Here is a 27,449-nt window from a genome sequence, read left to right on the forward strand (position 1 = left end):
CCAATCGTTAGTCAAGAAAACTATTAATAACACTGGTTTAAAGACAGAGGACGCTTTTCCGTATTGTATGACAATAAAGACCAAGAGAGACATTTTGATACTCACTTTCGTCAGAAGTCTGTGGATCTTTCAATGTACGGATGTAGTCATCCTGAGAGAAACACAGAAGAGAATCATTATAATTCATATTTATGAGGTGTAAAATAAAACATATTACTGTCCGAGTACCAATGTAAGATACAAAGACTGAACTTTCCACCCTGGTACCAAAATTGGGGATGTGTAAAGTTTACAGTTTCAAACCCTAATTTGTAACTTATGTTCTAGCAACAAACATTGCATAAACATGCTAGTTATTGTTAAACGTATGCCTGTTTTTGGGTGGAATCCAAAACACGCTGATTTCGTGTGTGTCTCTTTAAATGCAAATGAGCTGCTGCTCCCCTCCCCCTTTCAGGAAGAGGGCTGTGCCTTTACTGCTCGTGCGGTTCGTCGGTTACTACAGCAACAACAAATCAGAACTGATATGACTGACAGCGTAAATACTGGCGTTCAGGCAGGACTGGGAAGAGAAATTGACCCGGATTTTACACAGCAACCGGCCCAAAAGTTGAACGGGGGGCGTTCACTGTCCTATTCTACATATCGCGGCGCCGTTTTGTGGTCCGTTCTGCATAACGCAGCAGCTCATCTAAGCTTATTGTGGCCCATTCAGCCCGTTTCGCGGCCGACCCACCAGCCCGCTCGGTTCTCCCGATGGCCAGTCTGCCCCTGTTCGCCCCCAAATTGCGTCGGCCCACCGGGAAAATGCCCGGTATGCCAGATCACCAGTCCAGCTTGTCCGCTGCGTCTTCAGTGTCTCTGATGCGAGAGTTCATGAAGACTCTTATGTTCACTTTTACAGCAACAACAGACACTAATGAGACATTATTCTTCTCACTGTATCTGCTCCAGGACTGTGTGTCCATCACTCAGGGGAGGAGCTATGATAATAGGGTGGAGTCCGTCACCAGTCGTGGGCGTGGCCTGATCTAACGTGACATCACTTTAGAGCAGAAACGAAACGCGTTCATTTTGACACACTGTTTTTGATGAATAGAAATATAAGAAAGACTTTTATCATTTGCTTGCATTTATATACAAACACCACGTATTAGAGAATTAGAGATTAAGGACATTTTTCTCGTTCTCTGAAGTTTATGTTTTTTTTTAAGCAGTAAAATATCACATGGTTCTAAGATTATGGTTCGCCATGCACACTAATGAGTCCGCACATGCTAGCGCTGAATGCTAAGCAGGAGTCTAGCCAAGAGCCTCAGAAGGACTGGTCTAGGAAGGACACAGTCTTACTAGTTTGGGTGTAAAAAATTTTAATAACGCCAAAAAAGTCAGAAAATACAATGAACAAGAACACATGTAAGGGGAGAGATCCCTGCGCCTCTATTCATATATTATACATAATAAAAATGATCTTCTGGGAAGTACACCTTGGCACAGCAGGAGGAATGAAAAGTGTGAAGTATTGTAAAAAAAAAGATTTTTTTTAATGGCATCTGATCTTTTCTGTTTTTATTTAATGTTATGGCCATTGTTAAATGTATCAATGTTACAATTTATTAAACATATGATCTAAATTTAATTTAAATTACATTTATCAATTCCCATTGGATATGGGGCTCCCAAGAGCGACCCCTAGTGCCGCTACATCGACACAATGTCTCGTTCCGAGGTTACCGCGGTAACCAAGACGTTTCAGTCATAAACAGAAAATAATAATGAACAGACACTGCCCTTTGCAACACTCGCCACATCCGTGTTACTGTGGTTTTATGGGATGTTGCTAATGTTTGTGGTTGCTAAGGTGTTCTGACTGATTTCAGTGTATGTGATACTGAAGACCAGATGGTTTTAAACAGGAAGAGGAGGAGCCATCTGCTCCGAGTCGGCTCACATATCACAGTGAAACACATCACAGCAAACGACACATTAAACAAAGATACCAACCTCGACTTCCTTCAGTGGCGTACGGCGGGAGAGCAGGTACGAGATAGGGAGAGAAAATAAGATGTACATTTAGAAACACATGGAAGAGGACAGCTCAGAGCTTCACAGGCAGTTTAATAGTCATTTATTAATATGATCTGGGTGAAGATGTGAGCGGAGAGATTTCCCGCGGCACGCGGCAGGCAGCACGTCTCAGGGAATTACTGCGGACTGCTCATTTATCACTGCAGTGTCGGGATGTATTTATTAAAGTGTGTTATATGAGAAAAGAAAGTAAAGAAATAACCTTTATCTCTTGTTATGTCTTTTTTCTGTGTTTCTGCATCTCTGAAGTCAGTATTCGAAAAACCCACAACACTTAAAAGTGAAATTGTGGGGGTCCTGGGTAGATTTAGCGAGTATTGACGCTGACTATCACACCTGGAGTCGCGAGTTTGAATCCAGGGTGTGCTGAGTGACTCCAGCTCTGGTCTCCTTAGCAACCAAATTGGCCCGGTTGCTAGGGAGGGTAGAGTCACATGGGGTAACCTCCTCGTGGTCGCTATAATGTGGTTCTCGCTCTCGGTGGGGCGTGTGGTGAGTGACTCCAGCCAGGTCTCCTTAGCAACCAAATTGGCCCGGTTGCTAGGGAGGGTAGAGTCACATGGGGTAACCTCCTTGTGGTCACTATAATGTGGTTCTCGCTCTCGGTGGGGCGTGTGGTGAGTTATGCATAGATGCCACGGAGAATAGCGTGAAGCCTCCACACGTGCTACGTCTCCACGGTAACGCGCTCAACGAGTCACGAGATCAGATGCGCGGATTGACGGGCTCAGATGCGAGGCAACTGAGATTCGTCCTCCACCACCCGGATTGAGGTGAGTCACTACGCCACCATGAGGACTTGGAGCGCATTGGGAATTGGCCTTTCCAAATTGGTGAGAAATCTTAAATAATATTTTTATTATTAATAATTATTATTATTAATCCGTTCTATTCGATTATTTAACATCTAAAATAATATTTTCACACATTTTGCACAATTTGCCAAATTTACAGCTTGATTGGAAAATGATGACAAATTCAATAGTGATATTTCCCTCGATTTGTCTTTGTTTCGTCTCATATTTCGTCTCATGCACGCTCTGCACTGACACCTGTCCACTTGGTTAACAAACACGTTATTAGGGGATAAATTGATTAATGTTGTGGGAATGATGGAAGAGCCTGAAGTTGAAGGATATATGCATTGCTACCCACAATTTGGCCATCATATTGTATATTAAGCACCTCTAGCTTTCACATAGGGAGCGTGTACAGTATAATGCCTTACAATGATGTATAGATATATTGTAGGTAACTTACAAGGTTCTCTCATTCCCCTGCAGATCAGCTCAGAACGCTTTAAACCCAAACACACGTAAGATCTGATCTAAGCCCTTCAGTGAAACCCAGATGTAAGCGACTGAATCAGATGCTGAATGTCATGTGACACAGACAGCAGCTCCACTTCCGCTCATTATTATGTAGTCGAGCTCCCGCGGTGAATCCTACCGGGAAGTGCTGTCGAAATGTAGTTCCAATCTTGCAATGCTTCACGCTGTGCTGGGGCTTCACATGCATACTGACATTCAAACATCTGTATGTGTGGCTTCAGTCAAGACAATCACTTTGTATTTTGCAGCATTTAGGAGCTTCTCTGTGCCAGTAATGCGAAGGAATCAGGAGTGGCACGATGCAAACTGAACTGAAAAAAGACAGAATGACGGTAAAAGTGCAGGAGCTGTGAATAATGACCGGGTGAGCCGTGTTTGATGTCGTTAATAACGCAGATACATGCATGCCTGTGATTGCGCAATCTGTATCTATGCATGTTGCTACTTTGCCTGGCAACCATAAACAATGAAGAAGAATTGTTGCCATTTTTATTATCATCAAAGGAAAGTTCCGGAATCATTTCAAGGCGATTAACAGCATTTGTTACGTTTTATAATGTTGATTCCCACCAAAAATTATTTGACTTTCAGTGTGAAAAGGAAAAATAATTACTGTAATTACAATAAGAGGTTGACCGATATACCGGTTTCACCGATTAATCGGTGCCGATAGTTGCTATCGGTTATCGGCAAAATATGGCATTTCATATCATTTCATCAGTTCAAAATAAGAGTCCCTGATGTATACATATAGAGTCCTGCGTTGTGCACCAAATATTCATTTCTTCTGGCTATTATTGGGATTTTGGTTGAATAATAAATTGCATCTGGGATTTTATTCATTTTGGACTTTATGACATTCTAGTAGGGCTGAAATGGCATTATCGACAGAAATCGAATAGAAATTGTCCACAAAAAAAGCAAAAAATAATCCGCCAATACTTGTTGCAGGTTGCCAGCTTGAACAGGACCATGACCATACGGCTTTCGTGTCGTAACCGATGGCAACCAGCGAACCTGGTCAGGGTATCCAGTCCCCACTTGCCCCGCAGACGGCGGCCGTTCCCCGCATCCGGGCGGTCGGGCTACTCAGTCACCCGGCAGATGGCAGCAGCGCTCCCCTGGGTGGACGGCAGTGTCGAGGACTCTGCAACGGGCATCCCTCCTCCTTCCCGGGCTTTCGGCACCAATGTAACACAGTTAAGGATGGGCGAGGAGGAGGCGAGAACCGGCTTGTCAATATAAATAATAATTTAATTAAACTCAAACCAAAAGCACAAACATAAACACACACGACGGACATGCCCGTAATTCTCTCTCTCTCGAACTATCGTCACCGGCCGCCTTTATCCCTCGCGCGCCCCATCAGGCCGATTGGGGACCGGGCGCACGATATTCCGACCCGGCCCCGACCCCTCTGCTCCACAGCGATAAACACATTTCTGAATGGAAACGGCTTCAGGGCAGATTTCTGTTGCGCTAAACCAAAACTTATGCGACAGTGTTTTTTTATCCATAAAAGGCCGTTTGAATGGAAACGGGCGGAAGGCGGCGAATGCCGCAATTTAATTGTCGATCACAAAATAGCACGATAGGTGGATGAAAACGAGTCTATTGACGTTATATTTTTTGATTTAACACAACATGAGATGTTTTGAAATGCTAATGATGATGCGTGAGAACGTTCCACACGGATTAAGCTGATGTAGATCGCACAGCATTATAACACAAACATGCAAAATAAGTAAATACAGCAGCAGTGTCGTCGTGAAATAAAGCAGAGCCACACCCGCTGTTCCGCTGGAGCAAAACTTGCCCGTCAGAGCATCTAAAAAGGAAACGCTGCGCCGTTATATCCTGTATTTAACGCATCCTTTATTAAAGTTCAAATAATAAGGACGCGGACCGTATAAATAAGCACAAACGCCAAAACTAGCATTTGTGTTTGCGGTCAGAGCTGCTTATATGAGTCGCGAGAGAGTTTCAAACGTCTCCCGGCTGATACACTGTCCCGCGCGGAGACGCTCATCACCGGCGCATGCTCCAGCAGCTAGAATATAACGTGATTGCTCGTTAAAAATGGATCAAATTTGTCTTTTTTGGTTTGTTTTCTAATAAAAATATCCTCCTTTCTTTAGCAGCTATACTGCAGACGAAAGAATTGTTAGCGGAGAATTTTGAAAATAATATTTAATTAATTTAAATATTTAAATATTTAAAAATATGGAAAAATCATTAAATCAAGATACATTTACCTGAGAAGCAACATATCAGATATTTATCAGATATATACTTGAGTTTAGAGCATTTATGTTGAATACAAGTATATTTCGTCGATTAATCGTTGCAATAATAGTCGAATAATCGTTCTAATAATCGTTAGATTAGTCGATTATAAAAATAATCGTTAGTTGCAGCGCTACATTCTATAAATACATTTTAAAAACTATCATCCGATTGATCGTTTATCGGTCTTTACCACCAACTTAGTTATCGGTATCGGCAAAATCCGCTATTGGTCGACCTCTACTTACAATGGAAGTGAAAGGGGCCAGTCCAGTAATCCTTAAACACGCCTCTTTTCAAAAGTATAGGCACAAGATGTAAACATTATACATGTTAATGTGATGCTAGTGTGATAAAATCACTGACTAATTGCATCAGTGTAAAGTTACACAATATTACAACTTATACGAGTGATGGCGCGGCCCGAATGCCGTCTGGACCGCGTCATCTAAAGTGACGTCACGTTAGATCAGGCCACGCCCATGACTGGTGACGGACTCCGCCCCGTTATCATAGCTCCTCCCCTGAGTGATGGACACACAGTCCTGGAGCAGATACAGTGAGAAGAATAATGTCTCATTAGTGTCTGTTGTTACTGTAGAAGTGAACATTAGAGTCTTCATGTACTCCGGCATCAGACACTGAAGACGCAGTGGACTGGTAATCTGGCATACCGGGCATTTTCCCGGTGGGCCGATGCACTTTGGGGCCAATCAGGGGCGAACTGGCCATCGGGAGAACCGAGTGGGCCGGTGGGTCGGCAGTGAAACGGGCTGAATGGGCCGCGATGAGCTAAAATGAGCCGTCATGTAGAACGGACCACAAACCGGCGCCGTGATATGCAGAAAAGGACAGCGAACGCCCCCTGCTCAACTTTTGGACCAGTTGTTATGTAAAATCTCGGGCCAATTTCTCTTCCCAGTCCTGTCTGAACTCCGGTATTTACGCTGTCAGTCATATCTGCACAAGCTGTAAAGGCACAGCCCTCTTCCTGAAAGGGGGCGGGGACCAAAAGCTCATTTGCATTTAAAGAGACACACACGAAATCATTGTGTTTTTGATTCCACCTAAAAAGAGGCGTTTATAACATGATATAATAAATGATCCGTGGGGTATTTTGAGCTGAAACTTCACACACACATTCTGGGGACATCTGAGACTTATGACATCTTGTAAAAAGGGGCACAATAGGTCTCCTTTAACGTGTATAATGTTTACATCCTGTGGCTATACCTTTGAAAAGATGTGCATTTTAGTGTTTTTGCACTGGCACCATTCACTTCCATTGTAAGTGTCTTTCCGTAATCACTTCTAATAAAGGAAGGGGCAAGTCAAAATGATTTGTAGTAATTAGCTTTATGCCACTAATGCCGTTGATTGAGCATAACTTAATAAAAGTGAATAAAAACACCCCTTAACACCGTGTTATAATACTGTAATGCACGGCATCGAGTGGCTTATTGCTTTATTGACACAACATGCAAACGGTCCATTTTTAAATCCGACCAGAGCTTGAAACCCCTGTATTAGAGTTAACAATTCTGTGTCATTTCATCTCCGAATGATTGACAAAATGAGTGCTGACTGACAGGTTAATGACCCTGCAGCTTTCTGTAATGAAAGCCCATCCATACAAGTCAAACTGCACTATGTGTCACTCTTACAGCCTCAAAAGCGCTTCTCTGCCCGTCAGTCTGAGATCTGTGAAGTGGGCAAGACTATTTTCTTTACAGATTGTGTGCAGAAAGCCTACAGAAGACAGCAAGGGAGTGTCTACTACCTATATAGGCAGCAGTCTTCTAAGTATAAGTGTAAAGGTGCATCAGTCTGACAGAGAAATATTGATGCACCGACTGTTCTGAAGGTCAATTAGCGTGACATCTCATGCATGCATGAAAAGACAAAACATGTTATCTTGCGCGATATGCGCCGCAAAAAGTCTCGTGCTTGAGAAGCAGTACCGCTACCGTTCTGCCGAAACTCGTTACCACATAAACGTGTAAAACCGAGAGTTTTTAATTCTATGATCCTGCTAGATTTAAACACGTGCCTTTTTTGTCTTCACACTTTCATTTTTAATTACTGGTGCAATAAATATTAACGTTAAATGACATGCAAATCTATTACTCTTATTGCGGTTTACATGCCGTCTGTTTGTGCATCAAGTCATTATGAGAAATCTTTTAAAAATCTAGTTTAGAGCACATGTGTCAAGTTCATAGAAATGTAATATTTGTGTCCAGTGTAATCTGTAGTTTCATACATTTTTTAAAAAACATTTATAGCATGTTTGGTAACACTTTCTATGAACCCCATATTTATAATGCATTTATAATGTCTCATAATACACTTCATAATAAGTTATAACTTCTCATAAATCATTATAACTAGAGTTATAACACGTTATAAGACTTCCCCTATTCATAGCTCTACTTTAGAATATAATGTGTTATAAAGGCATTATAATGCATTTATAATGTCTCATAATACACTTCATAATAAGTTATAACTTCTCATATATCCTTATAACTACAGTTATAATACATTATATGACTTCCCCTATTCATAGTTCTACTTTAGTGTATAATGCATTTATAATGTCTCGAAATACACTTTATAATAAGTTATAACTTATCATAAAGCATTATAACTACAGTTATAATACATTATATGACTTCCCCTATTCATAGCTCTACTTCAGAATATAATGTGTTATAAAGGCATTATAATGCATTTATAATGTCTCATAATACACTTCATAATAAGTTATAACTTCTCATAAATCCTTATAACTACAGTTATAATACATTATATGACTTCCCCTATTCATAGTTCTACTTTAGGGTATAATGCATTTATAATGTCTCATAATACAATTTATAATAAGTTATAACTTCTAATAAATCATTATAACTACAGTTATAATACATTATAAGACTTCCCCTATTCATAGTTCTACTTTAGAAAATAATGTGTTATAAAGGCATTATAATGCATTTATAATGTCTCATAATGCACTTCATAATAAGTTATAACTTCTCATATACCCTTATAACTACAGTTATAATACATTATATGACTTCCCCTATTCATAGTTCTACTTTAGTGTATAATGCATTTATAATGTCTCGAAATACACTTTATAATAAGTTATAACTTCTCATAAATTATTATAACTACAGTTATAATATGTTATAAGACTTCCCCTATTCAGGTGATTATCTTTCAATCGAGTCCACACACAAGATAATCAGATGTATAGATCATTAGATAATCCACATGAAGCACAATGTTACATATGACCACCAGGAGATGGCGCCAAATACACGACTCAGACTCAATGCTGCCTCAAATGACACAGAATGAAACTCACTCTGTGAAATCTCATGACTAAAATCATGTCTGCATGCTATGCAAACCTTTAGTCATTGTTGTGTTTGCATGTGTAATTAGTTCTTATGTACAATTATTATGTTTTATGTGTTTGGAGATGTTTTTGGACACTATGATACATTATATTTGTAATGCTGTAACGTTTGATTGCTTTGTTAAATTCACAACATTTTTCACAACAGTAGATTATGCAACAGAGCAATTGTGTGTCGCATCTCTCTCTGAAACACACTGCTGAGATCTGTCTTGATCTGGCATATTTTTCGGTTTCTTTCACTCCTTCCCCATAACCAAATTATTTTTCTCTCTTCTCTGCACATCTCTCTCATGCAGTGTTGACATTTAATAAGAGATATGGCCAGAGAAATAAAACAGGCTCTGCTGCATCCTGTCAGAAATGTCTCTTCACAGAACACAATTTCATATCACTTCAGCAATTTCAACACCATGAAACTGGACATTTTCGGTAGTTGAGCGAACGGTTGACTCCTTCTGGGTGTTATCCAAACACCCCTAGGCACATGGCTCTTATCCTGTGCCCAATAAATAGACTTCAGTATGGAGGCTACCAGCTCGTTTAGATTCTGTTCCAGCTCTGTCTAAAAGCACAAGTGACTCTAAAGAGCATCAGAGCAAACACTGATTCACTCAAGATCATACGGGCTTGTATACATTTTGTCAAATGTCATTAACTACTGCTTCTGTTACTAAGACAATTCAAATCTTTCACAGCCCAGACTTAAAAGGCCTTATATGCTCTACTATGGTCGATGGCCCATTTCACTGGTTTACTATGTGACAATAAAGGACTACTACTACTATGTTTTTTAGAAAGTCCACATATAATGTTCATCAATGTTTCTTTTGTTGTTGTTGTCCTAAGCATGTCATTCTGGTTCTGTTCACATTACCTCACATTGAAAATGCTCATTTTATTCCACTAGGTGGCAGAAACATTCCATCACAATATACAGATGTGAACTGTGGGGGCTCTAACACATTTGACCCCTCACAGATGTGAACTGTAGGGGGCGCTCTAACACATTTGACCCCTCACAGATGTGAACTGTAGGGGGCGCTCTAACACATTATACCCCTCACAGATGTGAACTGTAGGGGGCGCTCTAACGCATTATACCCCTCACAGATGTGAACTGTAGGGGGCGCTCTAACACATTATACCCCTCACAGATGTGAACTGTAGGGGCGCTCTAACACATTATACCCCTCACAGATGTGAACTGTAGGGGGCTCTAACACATTTTACCCCTCACAGATGTGAACTGTAGGGGCGCTCTAACACATTTTACCCCTCACAGATGTGAACTGTAGGGGCGCTCTAACACATTTTACCCCTCACAGATGTGAACTGTAGGGGGCGCTCTAACACATTATACCCCTCACAGATGTGCTCGTCCATAGACATTCAGTCTAATGTTCAGTTCAAGCAACACCCTCATTATTTCATTGAATATCTCGGCCTCTGAGTGGACTATAAGCTCAATCTAGGTGTCAATAGAAAGCCGAGATCCTCCCCTTTTTATCAACAATAACCAAAAATGACATCATAGATATAACATTGGATTATTCAGCCAAGCAGCTCACAAGTAAACAATGGCTCATTTTTTAGAAAACTCTAAGCAGATATAAAGTTTATGGCTATTTTAGGCTTTAGGGTAGGGAGGTCAGTTTTGTTGATTTAAAGCTCGATTGAGCATTAACCTTAAAAACCTCATCTGTTTGGGAGAACATTTCATTTTCACATTTCATTTTAGCGCCACACAGTGGACATTTCTGGTCGGAACTGCAGCAACACGTCTAATGCACATAATGTAATTTTGCTAAAATGTTGCCATGTGACAGGGTCCTGACTTCCTGTCTGGTTTGGTTTGTCTTGTTTCATGTCTGGAGTATGGTGTCTGGGTCCTGACTTCCTGTCTGGTTCGGTCTGTCTTGTTTCATGTCTGGAGTATGGTGTCTGGTTCTGTTCAATCGGTCTTGTTTCATATCTGGAGTATGGTGTCTGGTTCTGTTCAATCGGTCTTGTTTCATGTCTGGAGTATGGTGTCTGGTTCTGTTCAATCGGTCTTGTTTCATGTCTGGAGTATGGTGTCTGGTTCTGTTCAATCGGTCTTGTTTCATATCTGGAGTATGGTGTCTGGGTCCTGACTTCCTGTCTGGTTTGGTTCGGTCTGTCTTGTTTCATGTCTGGAGTATGGTGTCTGGGTCCTGACTTCCAGTCTAGTTCGGTTCGGTCTGTCTTGTTTCATGTCTGGAGTATGGTGTCTGGGTCCTGACTTCCAGTCTGGTTCGGTTCGGTCTGTCATGTTTCATGTCTGGAGTATGGTGCCTGTGTCCTGACTTCCAGTCTGGTTTGGTTCAGTCTGTCTTGTTTCATGTCTGGAGTATGGTGCCTGTGTCCTGACTTCCAGTCTAGTTCGGCTCGGTCGGTCTTGTTTCATGTCTGGAGTATGGTGTCTGGGTCCTGAATTCCAGTCTGGTTCTGTTCGGTCGGTCTTGTTTCATGTCTGGAGTATGGTGTCTGAGTCCTGACTTCCAGTCTGGTTCTGTTCGGTCGGTCTTGTTTCATGTCTGGAGTATGGTGTCTGGTTCTGTTTGGTCGGTCTTGTTTCATGTCTGGAGTATGGTGTCTGGGTCCTGACTTCCAGTCTGGTTCTGTTCGGTCGGTCTTGTTTCATGTCTGGAGTATGGTGTCTGGGTCCTGACTTCCAGTCTGGTTCTGTTCGGTCGGTCTTGTTTCATGTCTGGAGTATGGTGTCTGAGTCCTGACTTCCAGTCTGGTTCGCCTCGGTCGGTCTTGTTGTCATCTCGGCAGCATGCACTCGCATCAATAGTTTGTCTGTCTCTCGCGAACACGGGTGCGCTAGCGTTGAGCTTCATGCCCTGGTCACGAGCTGAGGTTCGGACACTTCGGGTTTTGGGTTTGTGTCCGGTCTTGTTTTTGTCACCTGTTGCACATGTTGTTTGCCTAGTGATGTACGCTCACGTTTCATTTAGTGTGAGAATGCGTTCCATCGCTTAGTTTGGCGTTGCTACGCATTCTTTCATCTTGTTTATCGGTTGGCATGGGTCTATATTATCTTATTGTCTTGCCGATGTGTGCTCATGCCATTCGGGTGTTTTGTTGTCTTGTGAGAGCACGTGGCTTTGTTTTGTTTCTGTATTGCCGCGTGTCTCTCTATCTTGCGTTATACCCTGCCACCTTGTATGTCCATTATACATTTATTAGTCACACCTGCCCTGTCTTGTTAACCTGGTGATTTCTCTCCTTATTTTAGTCTCTTTCATCAACCTGTTACATGTAATACTAAATCATTCAGGCCAATTAAATCCATAAACCATAGACACAGTTTCTGTATGTTTCAATGCTGGGATTACTGACTACATTTGCCGAAATGTGAAGTAAACAACAGAGCACACTTTTGAAATAGAAGAATATCTCACAGCATCAGTTGGTCAAAACATTTTCTCCTTTAAATCTGCCAAATAACCATCAAACAAAACCTGGTTGCAGAAGACAAGTCATTAAAATGGGAACAAAGAGTTTCTCTGTAACATTTTTATTTCAGACACTGAAGCGATGTCATCATCCTCAGGGTAAAGTCTCTATCTCTCACACAAGAAACCGAGAGACTTCCTGAGCCGACGGAGTCAGAGAGGACGTGAATTTTTAAAACACTTCCAGGATGTCTTTTGCAAGGTTTTGATATTCCGAAGCCACACGCTCACGCCAGGCATGACTTATGAAAAGGAATACAACACCAGGAGATTTATCATGACTTCGGTGAGAGATAATATCTCTGCCTTAAATTATTTCCAGCTATCTGAAACTCAATCTGACACTCGAGTGGATTTGAAACGAAGACTTTCAGAACGCTCTGATCCACCATATGAGACTCCTGTAATACTCCGCTCACAAAAACCCAAAGCAAACAGACACACTGAGACAAACAGGTTTCCATTGTGTAGCTTAATGATGCAAAATCACATTTTCTAGTGAAATATTTAAATAAAATGAGTGTGTTTAGCCGTGTAAAACTCAATGCAACAATCCTAGGGTGTTGTGGTTGGTTGGGCGTTGCTAAGGTGTTGCTAGGGTGTTGCTAGGGCGTTGCTAAGGTGTTGCTAAGGTGTTGCTAGGGTCAACTACACACACACACACACACACACACACACACACACACAACTAGGCTAATGGTGCTTTCACATACAACCAGGGATGTAGTGGAGGCTAAACGTACGTAAACGCCGTTTACGCACCTCCCAAAATTCGGAAATAGCGTTTACCCACCTCCAAAGTGGGTTTATCCACCTCTAAATAGATAGTTCCTAAGCCATTTTAAATTAAGCTTATGTCGTTTTAGTTTCATATTGTTCATTATTAGTTTCATAGGTTGTTAAACCTAAGACGAAGTCTTTCATAATGCGCTGCTGCCAGTGTTTCCCATGCGCGTGCATCGATATTGACTACTACCAGCTATATACAGCGTGCTGACCTCAAACATCCAGCTGTATTCTAACAATAACTTAGCTCTCCTTATTAGCTAGGCTCCTTGCATGCTGGCTAATAAGTAATAACTGACAGTGCTGTGTTGGACAGATTTACGCAGCGGTGTTCCATGACGGAGAGAGAGCGCGAGAGGTACGGGAGGGAGAGAGAGAGAGAGAGAGAGAGAGAGCGAGCGAGAGGTAGCCTAGTGCTGCGCGAATGCGCTACGGCTCTCTGCAATCAAATACGATTTTAAATAGGCTTAGTAAAAAATAAAAAATAAATCGAAAATCAATGTGTGGCGGTCAGCGTTGATATTGATATCTGATATCTGTTAAATTTATGTGTTTAGAACCACTGTATATTATTTTGTGTTCAAAATGGAACTTGTCTTTCTTCTGTAAATTACAGAAACAGAGTTTTCTTAAAATTAAAATATGTGGCACCAGATTCATTCTTCTGTCGTTAATCTGCACTATTTTACTATCTAAACTATTTTGATAATCAATTATAGGTTGAGTCATTTTTTAAGACAAAAGTAAAAAATTATTTGATTCCAGCTTGTTAAATGTGAATATGTTCTAGTGTCTTCTCTCCTCTGTGACAGTAAACTGAATATCTTTTGAGTTGTGGACAAAACGAGACATTTGAGGACGTCATCCTCCTGGGCTTTTGGGAAACACTGATCCACATTGTTCTGACATATTATAGACCAAACAACTAATTGATTAATCGAGAAAATATTCAACAGATTAATCGACTATGAAAATAATCCCAAATCCCTAATCATTATGTACAAGTGCATTGCATTGGAAGCCCTGGATATAAGCCTCCCTCTCTATCTCTCTTAAATATTTTTGTTCTCTCTGTTTTGTCATTTAGTAAACTTTATAGATTTCAACCATATTATTCCTTCTTGGGTCTCTTTAACAAGAACTTAGATTAATGTATGAATTGAATAGTGATTGTGTGACCTATGATGAGGGAACAACCAGTGATACCCTTGGTAGTACCATCAAATGATAGCCTATAGCGATGTCATCAGGATACACATACACCGGTAGGCAGTGGCCCACCTTACCGGTGACCACGTCGTGGTCCACCAGAATTTATAGTTTACCCACCTCTTTTTTTACCACTACACCTCTGCATACAACGCGCCGATAATTTTCGCCTTGCATTGCTCGGGCGAGTTTGACCGCTGGATCATAAATTTGTGTTTAAACTCGCGTTCACACGAGTAACGCGAACCCGCGAGTATTCCCGCCTCTCTTCCGGAATAGGACAGGAGGAGGGGCTTCTACGACTTGGTTAATAGTAAAGTCAACCAATAGCTGGAATCAAGTAGACGCTACTTCGCTCGCTTTCGTCCTAGCGACGTCTTTTTTCTTTGCACATGTATGACGTTGTGTCGTACAATTACGGGTGCCCACATACCGCTACAACAATCTGTTCGAGTCGTGTCATTCGCTTCATTCATGACGGCCAGCATGAATTCGCATCTATTCACATCTTTGCATTGACTTTCTATGTAATCGCGCAACGCGAAACGCTCGCTTCGCGCTGTATGTGAACGCACCATAAGTTGTAACTTACGTATGGCTGGTGCAACCTAAACTTCCATGTAGGCCTAAGTCACCCGTTTCATCACACACCAGGTGAAGATGGGAAGTCACATTCAACTAAATATACCGACTTGGCTCCGCCTCTGAAACGACTTACATTTTTTGCTGACATCACGAATCACTCTTAGTTTCCACCTATCGGCCTCCATTCTGGAATGTAACTCCCACTTTTCATGATCCAATCAATTCATCCGATAAAATAAAGTCCCGCCCTACGCTTTCTCTCACTGAATATTCATTTTCACTAGGAAATATTTCAGATAGTAGAAATAAAATGGGTTGTGAACAGCATTTCAGCATGTGCATCTGTATTTTCTGTTTGGAAACGTCCTTCAAACAGACCCTCTAGCCTGTGTTAGTGATGCAGTGGAGGGCAAACACACTGACCACATTGCCCTGGGCAAGAGCAATTACCCACAATCCCCTGCTGTCAGACTGCAAGCATATGCGGGCTTGACTCATCTTTCCTTTTCAGTGTGTGTGCTGGATTTAAATAGAGTCGTCACGTTACTGCGAGCTGTGGAGGGGAAAGGTTCCTCATGATGAAAGTTTTACAGGTCAGATGCTGCGAGCAGATGCATCATTAAGAATTATACCACGGGTCTGTTGAATGCTTGATTCTGATTGGTTGACAGACATTCTAAGGTGTGCAATTATGATCCAGTAAGCGCACAACTATGAAGTAGTTCCGGTTCTTGACTGCATAACGGTGTACAACGGATTGCATTTAACAGTCCATTGTCATTTATTCCTGACTCCATCATGTCAGCCGTGAAACAGTGTTTGTGTATACACTGCCGCATTAACATATTGTCCTGAACAGACCCTTAGTTCAACTAAAAATTAATAATTTACTCACCCTCACCTGTATGGCTATTTCCTTCCTTCCATAGAACACAAAAGGAGATTTTAGGTAACCATTCACTTTCACTGCATCTCTTTTGCCACACACACTGTTGCCAAACATCTCCTTTTGTGTTCCAGAAAATAAAGTCATACGGGTTTTAAACATTTAGTACATTTTTGGGTGAACTGTTCCTATAATAACATAGGGTAAAAAGTGCAAAGAAAGCTTTGCCATGCCTGTATACATTTACATTTCCATTTATGCATTTGGCAGACGCTTTTATCCAAAGTGACTTACAGTGCACTTATTACAGGGACAATCCCCCCGGAGCAACCTGGAGTTAAGTGTCTTACTCAAGGACACAATGGTGGTGACTGTGGGGATCAAACCAGCAACCTTCTGAGTACCAATGTATTATACAGAGCACTTATTACAGGGACAATCCCCCCGGAGCAACCTGGAGTTAAGTGTCTTACTCAAGGACACAATGGTGGTGACTGTGGGGATCAAACCAGCAACCTTCTGAGTACCAATGTATTATACAGTGCACTTATTACAGGGACAATCCCCCCGGAGCAACCTGGAGTTAAGTGTCTTACTCAAGGACACAATGGTGGTGACTGTGGGGATCAAACCAGCAACCTTCTGAGTACCAATGTATTATACAGAGCACTTATTACAGGGACAATCCCCCCGGAGCAACCTGGAGTTAAGTGCCTTACTCAAGGACACAATGGTGGTGACTGTGGGGATCGAACCAGCAACCTTATGATTACCAGTTATGTGCTTTACGGAGCAGCTGCGGCCATCCGCCAGAGGACGGAGGAGCCCGGCATCCTGTAAGCAGAGGAACAGTCGCCGACCTCGAGGGGAGGAGGGGCTCCCAATCAACCGTCTGGAGCAGTTACCGCTGCCAGGGGTGGGGGAGAACCCTGCCGTCCACCAAAAACGTGGCGGGGTGTTCCGTCCGCCAGGGGCCGGAGGTCTGCGTCTGATCCATCCAGGGAGGCGTGGCTGTCGTCCATTAGAGGGTGGAGGAGTGGCCGAGGACCAAGCTACGGCCCTGCCGCTCCGTGTTGGCCTTTTCCCTCTCTTTAAAATGTTTTTGATAATTTGGGTCGATCGCCGTTACGGCGTATAGGTGCCACACTTCGTTTTGTTTCCCTCCCCTTGTCCCCTCCCTCATCCAGGTAGACGGGGATGACCTGCCAGCAGATGGGGCGTTAGGCACGCCCCTCCCCAGGAAAAGGGTGGGGGTGTACATCATGCCGGGGGCTCCCCGGCCTGAGAAAACGAGGGAGGAATGTGACAGGGCGGAGAGGCGGGCCGGGTCGTGATGCTACACACCCGGCCCGTAATCAAGCTAATCAAGCCTCAGAGAGGAATAAAGGCCGACTGGAGACGGCAGTGTGGGAGAGAGAGATTTACGTGTGTGTTAAGATGTGTGGATCGATGGTCTCAGACGCGGAGGCAACTGAGATTCATCCTCCGCCACCCGGATTGGTGGGTAGTCACGTTGGGGTGCATGGTGAGTTTTGCGTGGATGCCGCGGAGATTAGCGTGAAGCCTCCACACGCGCTACGTCTCTATGGTAACAAGCTCAACAAGTCACGTGATGAGATGCGCAGATTGACGTCTCAGATGCGGAGGCAACTGAGATTCGTCCTCCACCACCCGGAATGAGGCGAGTCACTACACCACCACGAGGACTTGGAGCGCATTTTATAAAAATATAAAAACTAAAAGAATGAATACTATAATAACACTAAGAGGAAAGAGAGTTAATTCTGCATGTTTAATTCTCAAATACATACTCACCGTGAATGATTCAGAAAACACAAAAATTGCCCAGTTTTCCATTTGAGGTTCTTATCTCACACAAAACCCAGGAGCAGACTTCAACACCTACTGTGCGCTCTGACGCATATAGACACGTCAGTGTAAAAACAAGCAAAATTCGGCTTCTGAATCTCAGATCAACTCCTTCTCTTCTATTTATAATCTACATCGGTAAACCTGTCATGCAGCAGACTTCATTTCCACTTATACATTAAGGAATAACTTAATTTATCCTAGCACTACCCCTTGATAATAGCAACACACACACATACACACAGGGTACTATTTTAAAGTCCATGGGCATTGCCATGAAGTTTGGAAGTGGGTTTGGCGAAATCGTTCATGCAAAGCGCTAATGGGCCGGGTCAAGTGTTAACTGCGTCCTCGTTGAATGTCAGGCATATTTCTATGACAGTGACACAGGAATCAAATTAGCGAATTGGTTACTAAAATCATACTAGGGGGTCTGGGTAGCTTTAGCGAGTATTGACGCTGACTATCACCTCTGGAGTCGTGAGTTCGAATCCAGGGCGTGCTGAGTGACTCCAGCCGGGTCTCCTTAGCAACCATATTGGCCCGGTTGCTAGGGAGGGTAGAGTCACATGGGGTAACCTCATCATGGTCGCTATAATGTGGTTCTCGCTCTCGGTGGGGCGTGTGGCGAGTTGTGCGTGGATGCCGTGGAGAATAGCGTGATGCCTCCACACGCGCTACGTCTCCATGGTAACGCACTCAACGAGTCACGTGATAAGATGCGTGGCTTGACGGTCTCAGACGCGGAGGCAACTGAGATTCGTCCTCCGCCACCCGGATTGAGGCGAGTCACTACGCCACCACAAGGACTTAGAGCGCATTGGGAATTGGGCGTTCCAACATTGGGGAGAAAATCCCCCCAATAATAAATAAATAAATAAATAAATCATTTTTGAACTTCTTCCACCGGCACATTTGAGTTTAGGCTTTGCACTGAAACCAAACGTGCCGCTGAAACGTCTTAGCACAATGACCTATTTCTCAAGAAAATAGAAAACTGCGATTAGCGGCACTTCATTAGCATACAACACACCCAAAGTTTGCGTGCATGCACCCACAAACGGCGCAAACACTCCCACCCACGCCCAATGCGCATTCAACTGGCACGAAAATTGCGCTCTCGTGAAAATTAAATACGATGTTGCACACGGTCATAAAACTCATACATCATAGTTTCAATTAATGTACGCACTGTAGTCTCAACAAGTCTTTCTCAGTACGTTTCCTAGATTTCACTGTCAAAGACCCATCGGTGCAAGAAGCCCATTAGCATTTATCGTGATTAGGTGCACGACTCTCTCTGGAATCGGTCGGTTATTAATTACAGTGTTGGTTCAGTGCAGATCTATTAATCAATCAATCAATGTTTCAACACAGATATTAATCAGTCCATGTTGAACTGTTTGAGTGATGGTTGTCTGCAGTCAGCAGCTTCAGCTAATCGTGTTGGAATCTGTTATGAGGTTTGAGATTTAAATCTCATTAAGCAAAAACCGCCAGTAGTTTGACAGGAGCATCAGTCAGCAGCTTACAGGAGTCAGCTTCCACACTGTGACTCACATAAACCAGATAATGTTTTCAAAATATTTAATCGTGCAGGTGTTGGCTGTCATAAATAAACATTAATGATACTAATATGGGGCCATCGCTTCATGTCTTCAACCCACTCCTTATACTTTGACGGGTGAGGTAATGTCAAAAGACGGTCATCGTGACTCGACCCTGCTTTTGGTCCACCAGCTAGACCAGCACTAAACCAGCACTGACCATCATAAACCAGCCTAGACCAGAATAGGAACTCCATGCTGGTTAAGCTGGTCCTTACAGTAGGGTCAATTGCACTATGGAGCCACAAAAATATTTTAAATAGTAAAATTTTAACAAAAAAATGCAACAATGAAGAAACAGGGGGCTGGGTAGATTTAGCGAGTATTGACGCTGACTATCACACCTGGAGTCGCGAGTGACTCCAGTCAGGTCTCCTTAGCAACCAAATTGGGCCGGTTGCTAGGGAGGGTAGAGTCACATGGGGTAACCTCCTCGTGGTGGTGATTAGTGGTTCTCTCAATGGGGCGTGTGGTGAGTTGTGTGTGGATCGTGGAGAGTAGCATGAGCCTCCACATGCTGTGAGTCTCCGCGGATGCACAACGAGTCACGTGATCAGATGTGCCGATTGACGGTCTCAGAAGCGGACGCAACTGAGACTCGTCCTCCGCCACCCGGATTGAGGCGAGTAACCTGTCCAATTAATAAGAAGTAAATATTTCCCAGATTATATATTAAGAATTTAATTTGTCTTTAATACAATGATTACATAAAAGCCAATTATTTAATTATTTAATATCATGTACTCTATCATGAACACATTGGGTTCATCGCAAGGGGATCGTCAAATTTGGGGTCCTTGGCATCAAAAAGGTCTAAGACACCAGATTCCAGTCATAACAAATGTTTGACTGATTTTGAAGTTGTAGTATGCACCATGTACCAATAAATACACTGGGAAGAAAAATTATGTGAACCCTTTGGAATTACCTGCATATTTGCATAAAGTTGTCTTAAAATCTGGTTTGAACTTCATTTAAGTTACATTAATGAACAAACACAATCTGTTGTAACAAATAACACTCAAATTCTTGTATTGTTCTTGCACATATTTAACAAATCATTCAAACATTCACAGTGTAGGTTGGAAAAAGTATGTGAACCTATATGTTAATGAAGTCAACAAAAGCTAATTAGAGTCAGGAGTTGGCAAACCTGGCATCCAGTTAATGAAACGAGATTGGAGGTGTGGGTTAGAGCTACTTTGACTTGGAAAAACATTTTGAGTTTGCTATTCACAAGAAGCATCTGCTGACGTGGACCAAGAGATCTCATCAGACCTATGATCTGTCAACAGTTAGACAAATTTTCTATAAATGGAGATGATTTAATACTATAGGTACTCTCACTAGAAGTGGCCGTTAGATATTCATCTGTCCACAGTTAGACAAACTGTCTATAAATGGAGATGATTTAGTACTATAGGTACTCTCACTAGAAGTGGCCGTTAGATATTCATCTGTCCACAGTTAGACAAACTGTCTATAAATGGAGATGATTTAGTACTATAGGTACTCTCACTAGAAGTGGCCGTTAGATATTCATCTGTCCACAGATAGACAAACTGTCTATAAATGGAGGTGATTTAGTACTATAGGTACTCTCACTAGAAGTGGCCGTTAGATATTCATCTGTCCACAGTTAGACAAACTGTCTATAAATGGAGATGATTTAGTACTATAGGTACTCTCACTAGAAGTGGCCGTTAGATATTCATCTGTCCACAGATAGACAAACTGTCTATAAATGGAGGTGATTTAGTACTATAGGTACTCTCTCTAGAAGTGGCCGTTAGATATTCATCTGTCCACAGATAGACAAACTGTCTATAAATGGAGATGATTTAGTACTATAGGTACTCTCACTAGAAGTGGCCATTAGATATTCATCTGTCCACAGTTAGACAAACTGTCTATAAATGGAGATGATTTAGTACTATAGGTACTCTCACTAGAAGTGGCCGTTAGATATTCATCTGTCCACAGATAGACAAACTGTCTATAAATGGAGGTGATTTAGTACTATAGGTACTCTCACTAGAAGTGGCCGTTAGATATTCATCTGTCCACAGTTACACAAACTGTCTATAAATGGAGATGATTTAGTACTATAGGTACTCTCACTAGAAGTGGCCGTTAGATATTCATCTGTCCACAGTTAGACAAATTGTCTATAAATGGAGATGATTTAGTACTATAGGTACTCTCACTAGAAGTGGCCGTTAGATATTCATCTGTCCACAGTGAGACAAACTGTCTATAAATGGAGGTGATTTAGTACTATAGGTGCTCTCTCTAGAAGTGGCCGTTAGATATTCATCTGTCCACAGTTAGACAAACTGTCTATAAATGGAGTTGATTTAGTACTATAGGTACTCTCTTTAGAAGGGGCCGTCCAGTCAATATGACTCAAAGGACACACCGCAGAATGCTCAATGAGGTATAGAAGAACCCTAGAGTGACAGATAAAGACTTGAAGGAATCATTGGAACTGGTTAACATTCATAAGTCTACTATACGGAAAACATTAAACAGGTATGGTGTTCAAGGCAGGACACCATGAAGGAAGCCGCTGCTTTCCAACAAAAGCATTGCTGCACACCTGAAGTTTGCCAAAGACCACCTTGACACTCTACAACGATACTGGAAAAATTTTTTGGACAATGACCCTAAACATCGAAGTAAATCCAATACAGAATGGCTTCAAAAAAAGAAAATTCACATTTGGAGTGTCCCAGTCAGAGCCCAGACCTTAACCCAATAGAGATGCTGTGGAATGACCTCAAGAGAAACACCACCTCTACCGGAGAGGCTTGATTGAGATTATTGCTGCCAAAGAAGAATCAACCAGTTATTAAATCCAAGGGTCCTGACTCTAATTAGCTTTTGTTGATGTCATTAGCCTAGGGGTTCACATACTTTTTTTCAGCTTGCAATCCACCACAGCCTCTGGAGGATGCATTACAAGACCCCAACAAACTGTTTTGTTGCGAGGCTGCGAAGGACAGATTCCAATGTTTTTAAATGACATTTTATGGCCTGCAATACTTGCACGCATGCATTAGCGAGAAGATTATAGGGACAGACAATAAGGGAGGACCCCGCATCATCCTGGGTCACGGGAGACTTTGTTGATTTTAGACTCGACCTGTGCATGTGCGAAGAGAGATAATATCCAGTGTGAAGCGCTGCCTCTAGCGGTCAAAAAGAACGAAATAAAACAAGCATTCTAGATACGCACAAGTTTGCTACTGTAAGGAAGAGTAGCACAAAGGTAAATGAGTGTGTTTACAGTAATAGGGGTGTGAATATAAACATGTCAGATAAGGGCAGCATTCACATGCACTCACACACATAATTAGCGTCAGAAAATATCACCAGACTGTCATATGGCAAGTGTTTGATGACTGCATCATAATGCATCAGACTCAGCATAATTAAACTGATATAACACTCCAGTTTTCCCCTTTGACCAGCGTGAATGTTCTGACATCTGGCTGCTGTGCAGAAGCTCTTGAAAGATCAACATCATGTGTGAACACTGAGCTGCTGTTGATTTTTCACACAGTATTCACTCTCAGTGTCAATATATTCATTTGTACGCAAGCCCTGAACAGCACTGCGGAAAACAATTTCACTCTATGAAAAATATTTTATTAGGACTCTTAGTGCCATCCTGAGCTTATCTCCTCCCAAACAAAAAAAAAATTATATATATATATATATATTTTATACATAAAATGAGGGTGTGGTTAGGGACCGTCTGAAAGCATCCTACATAAATGAGGGTGTGGTTAGGGACCGTCTGAAAGCACCCTACATAAATGAGGGTGTGGTTAGGGACCGTCTGAAAGCACCCTACATAAAATGAGGGTGTGGTTAGGGACAGTCTGAAAGCATCCTACATAAATGAGGGTGTGGTTAGGGACCGTCTGAAAGCATCCTACATAAATGAGGGTGTGGTTAGGGACCGTCTGAAAGCACCCTACATAAATGAGGGTGTGGTTAGGGACCGTCTGAAAGCACCCTACATAAAATGAGGGTGTGGTTAGGGACCATCTGAAAGCACCCTACGTAAAATGAGGGTGTGGTTAGGGACCGTCTGAAAGCACCCTACGTAAAATGAGGGTGTGGTTAGGGACCGTCTGAAAGCACCCTACATAAAATGAGGGTGTGGTTAGGGACCGTCTGAAAGCACCCTACATAAAATGAGGGTGTGGTTAGGGACCGTCTGAAAGCACCCTACATAAATGAGGGTGTGGTTAGGGACCATCTGAAAGCATCCTACATAAATGAGGGTGTGGTTAGGGACTGTCTGAAAGCACCCTACATAAATGAGGGTGTGGTTAGGGACCGCCTGAAAGCATCCTACATAAATGAGGGTGTGGTTAGGGACCGTCTGAAAGCATCCTACATAAATGAGGGTGTGGTTAGGGACCGTCTGAAAGCACCCTACATAAATGAGGGTGTGGTTAGGGACCGTCTGAAAGCACCCAACATAAAATGAGAGTGTGGTTAGGGACCGTCTGAAAGCATCCTACATAAATGAGGGTGTGGTTAGGGACCGTCTGAAAGCATCCTACATAAATGAGGGTGTGGTTAGGGACCGTCTGAAAGCATCCTACATAAAATGAGGGTGTGGTTAGGGACCGTCTGAAAGCACCCTACATAAAATGAGGGTGTGGTTAGGGACCGTCTGAAAGCACCCTACATAAAATGAGGGTGTGTTTAGGGACCGTCTGAAAGCACCCAACATAAAATGAGGGTGTGGTTAGGGACCGTCTGAAAGCACCCTACATAAAATGAGAGTGTGGTTAGGGACCGTCTGAAAGCACCCTACATAAAATGAGGGTGTGGTTAGGGACCGTCTGAAAGCACCCTACATAAATGAGGGTGTGGTTAGGGACCGTCTGATAGCACCCAACTTAAAATGAGGGTGTGGTTAGGGACCGTCTGAAAGCACCCTACATAAATAAGGGTGTGGTTAGGGACCGTCTGAAAGCACCCTACATAAAATGAGGGTGTGGTTAGGGACCGTCTGATAGCATCCTACATAAATGAGGGTGTGGTTAGGGACCGTCTGAAAGCACCCTACATAAATGAGGGTGTGGTTAGGGACCGTCTGAAAGCATCCTACATAAATGAGGGTGTGGTTAGGGACCGTCTGAAAGCACCCTACATAAATGAGGGTGTGGTTAGGGACCGTCTGAAAGCATCCTACATAAATGAGGGTGTGGTTAGGGACCGTCTGAAAGCACCCTACATAAATGAGGGTATGGTTAGGGACCGTCTGAAAGCACCCTACATAAATGAGGGTGTGGTTAGGGACCATCTGAAAGCACCCTACATAAATGAGGGTGTGGTTATATTTTCTCTCTCTAAAAGTGTTTTGTCTCTCTCTCTCTCAAAAAAAAAAATTATCTCTAAAATAATTTTTTGGTCTAAAATGTTTAATTTCTACAAAAAAAAAAAAAAAAAATAAAATTCTGTCCAACATTTTTTTTTTTCTCTTGTATCAGGATGTCTAATGTGTGTGAGTCTACTTGTACATTAAATCCCACAATTAAAATGAATATACCTCAGGTTACATTTGTTTCATTTGGCATTCGTTGTCAAGTGTAACAACGGGAGTCATTTCTGACTGTTTGATGTCATTCACCACTGAGAATATCCATGCTGCTATTGATATTGTCCTTTTTAAAATGTGTTGGCCTATGTAAACATGCGCTAGATAGACGTCTTTCAAGTTGCAACGCCTATCGCTGTGTTGTGTCTTGAAAAAAAAAACTTGGGAGACAAAAAAAAAAATCTGAGAAAAAAAAATTGTTTAGACAGAAAATATTTTTAGAATATAATAAATAGATATTATTATTATTATTTATTTTTTTTTTTTTTTTGAGAAAATCAAACTTTTAGACTGAAAAAAATAATAAAGAGGGTAATAAATAAAAATACTTTTTTTAAGGTCGGTTTTTTTTTTTTTTAAGCTTTATTAAAAACAAATTTTTTTTATTTTTTATTTTTTGACATTTTATTCACCTAGTGAAAAAAACATTTCTCAGTGCGGTTCAGGGCTTCCACACATTCGGGTTCAACTTTCCAGAGTGACGATCGTGCAAAAACCGAGTTCTTTATACGCAACATCAAATATCTATTTGACTGATAATAAATACACACACACACACACACACACACACACACACACACACACACACACACACACACATCTGGTCCTCACCTGTCACCACAGTCAGTCTCGCACTGAGAATGACGCGTCCCATGGTGTCTTTCTCAAATAAATAAGCAGTTTCTGTCTCTGCATGGCAAACTCATCCAGACAGGAGGACCTGAGGGAGCCGACGAGACTTCACCTACCGTATCCGACTCTTCCCAACAGCGACTGGGAATGTTTCCCTGTACAACCTTCGGAAAAACTCATTTTTGTGTGGCCATTCGATAGATATTGATCGCAAATACATTTGAATACATATGAATATAAAATGTGAGCACGTACCCCTGCAATCATATATATCCTTAAAGCAACAGTTCACCCAAAAATGATAATTTGGTCATTTAATTTTTTTTAATTTTTAAAGAACCTTCATGCAGCTTTTCTGTCACTCGTGTGCTATATGCCAAGTCCTCTGAAGGCATATGATAGCTTTGTGCGAGGAACGGATTGACTACCAAAACAATGCATGCAACACTGAAACAGGAGTCAAAGCAAAATTAATGGTAACAAAAAAGTGACATTTTATGACGTTTGTAGCAGAGAGGGGGAGACTGGGGCTAGTTGTCACATGGGGAAGTTGTCACAAATATAAGGTTATGCATCAATAATCCAATGTTTTGACTTTTATGTCAGTTTTAAACACCTATATCAAAACATTTGGGTATTTTTATTATTATTATTATTATTAATTTTCTCCTCCAAACTAGATTTCCAATGTCATTATATTTTGTAATGGCACAAGATGTTGTGGAAGATGGCTTATTTTCTTACTTTAGATGGTATTTCATATTGTAAACAAAGTCAATACACAGGCACAGCCGGTTCCCTGTGACAACTTGCCCCGCTATAGGAGTTAACGCGTGTTAAATCAATTCCATGATACTGTCCATCTCCGATATGTCTGTTTTAGATATTTTCGTCTGGAATGCGTCACAATATAATAAAACATCTGCTAAACATCTTTAAAAGATCCGATTTACCAACATTCGAAATTCGAAATTCTAAAAATTCGAAATTCTGGCCAAGAGTTGTCGGTTATTGACACTCACGTCTCTGAAGCGGTTCCAGTGTTTGACGGTGCGGCTGAACTGCCCGTTCTCGCGCGCATCCTCCATGAAATTCCCGACGCTCTCTCGCGCGTCTCCCGCGCTCAAAATCACGAGCAGCAGCTGAAGAACAACGGAACCTCTCATGATGATCATATTCTCCCGAACAAACACCACTGAGAGCCGACGAGACGAGCTGAACTCTGCTCAGGTGACGCACGGACTGAAGAATGATGGGAAGAGAGAGAGAGAGAGAGAGAGAGAGAGAGAGAGAGAGAGAGATAGTGTGCGCGCGTATGTGAGAGAGAGAGAGAGATAGTGTGCGCGCGTATGTGAGAGAGAGAGAGAGAGAGAGAGAGAGAGATAGTGTGCGCGCGTATGTGTGAGACAGAGAGAGAGAGCTAGTGTGCGCGCGTATGTGTGAGACAGAGAGAGAGAGCTAGTGTGCGCGCGTATGTGTGAGACAGAGAGAGAGAGCTAGTGTGCGCGCGTATGTGTGTGAGAGAGAGAGATAGTGTGCGCGCGTATGTGTGTGAGAGAGAGAGAGAGAGATAGTGTGCGCGCGTATGTGTGTGTGAGAGAGAGATAGTGTGCGCGCGTATGTGTGTGAGAGAG

At 42.2% G+C, this 27,449-nt stretch overlaps 1 protein-coding gene across 1 annotated transcript in view; it reads right to left on the reverse strand.

Moving 5' to 3' along the window:
* LOC127626469 (testican-2-like) overlaps positions 1-27,136 on the reverse strand; it is a 48,175-nt gene extending 21,039 nt beyond the window's left edge. Inside the window, exons 1-2 of the mRNA XM_052102259.1 lie at positions 26,838-27,136; positions 106-151 (exon numbers count right to left, since the gene is read on the reverse strand). Of these exons, the coding sequence (XP_051958219.1) occupies positions 106-151; positions 26,838-26,990 (199 nt within the window). The 5' untranslated portion in view covers positions 26,991-27,136. The remainder of the gene's footprint in view (positions 1-105; positions 152-26,837) is intronic.
* Positions 27,137-27,449: the final 313 nt, after the last annotated feature.

This window comes from Xyrauchen texanus, chromosome 33 (assembly GCF_025860055.1).
Source record: "Xyrauchen texanus isolate HMW12.3.18 chromosome 33, RBS_HiC_50CHRs, whole genome shotgun sequence".
NCBI lineage: Eukaryota > Metazoa > Chordata > Actinopteri > Cypriniformes > Catostomidae > Xyrauchen > Xyrauchen texanus.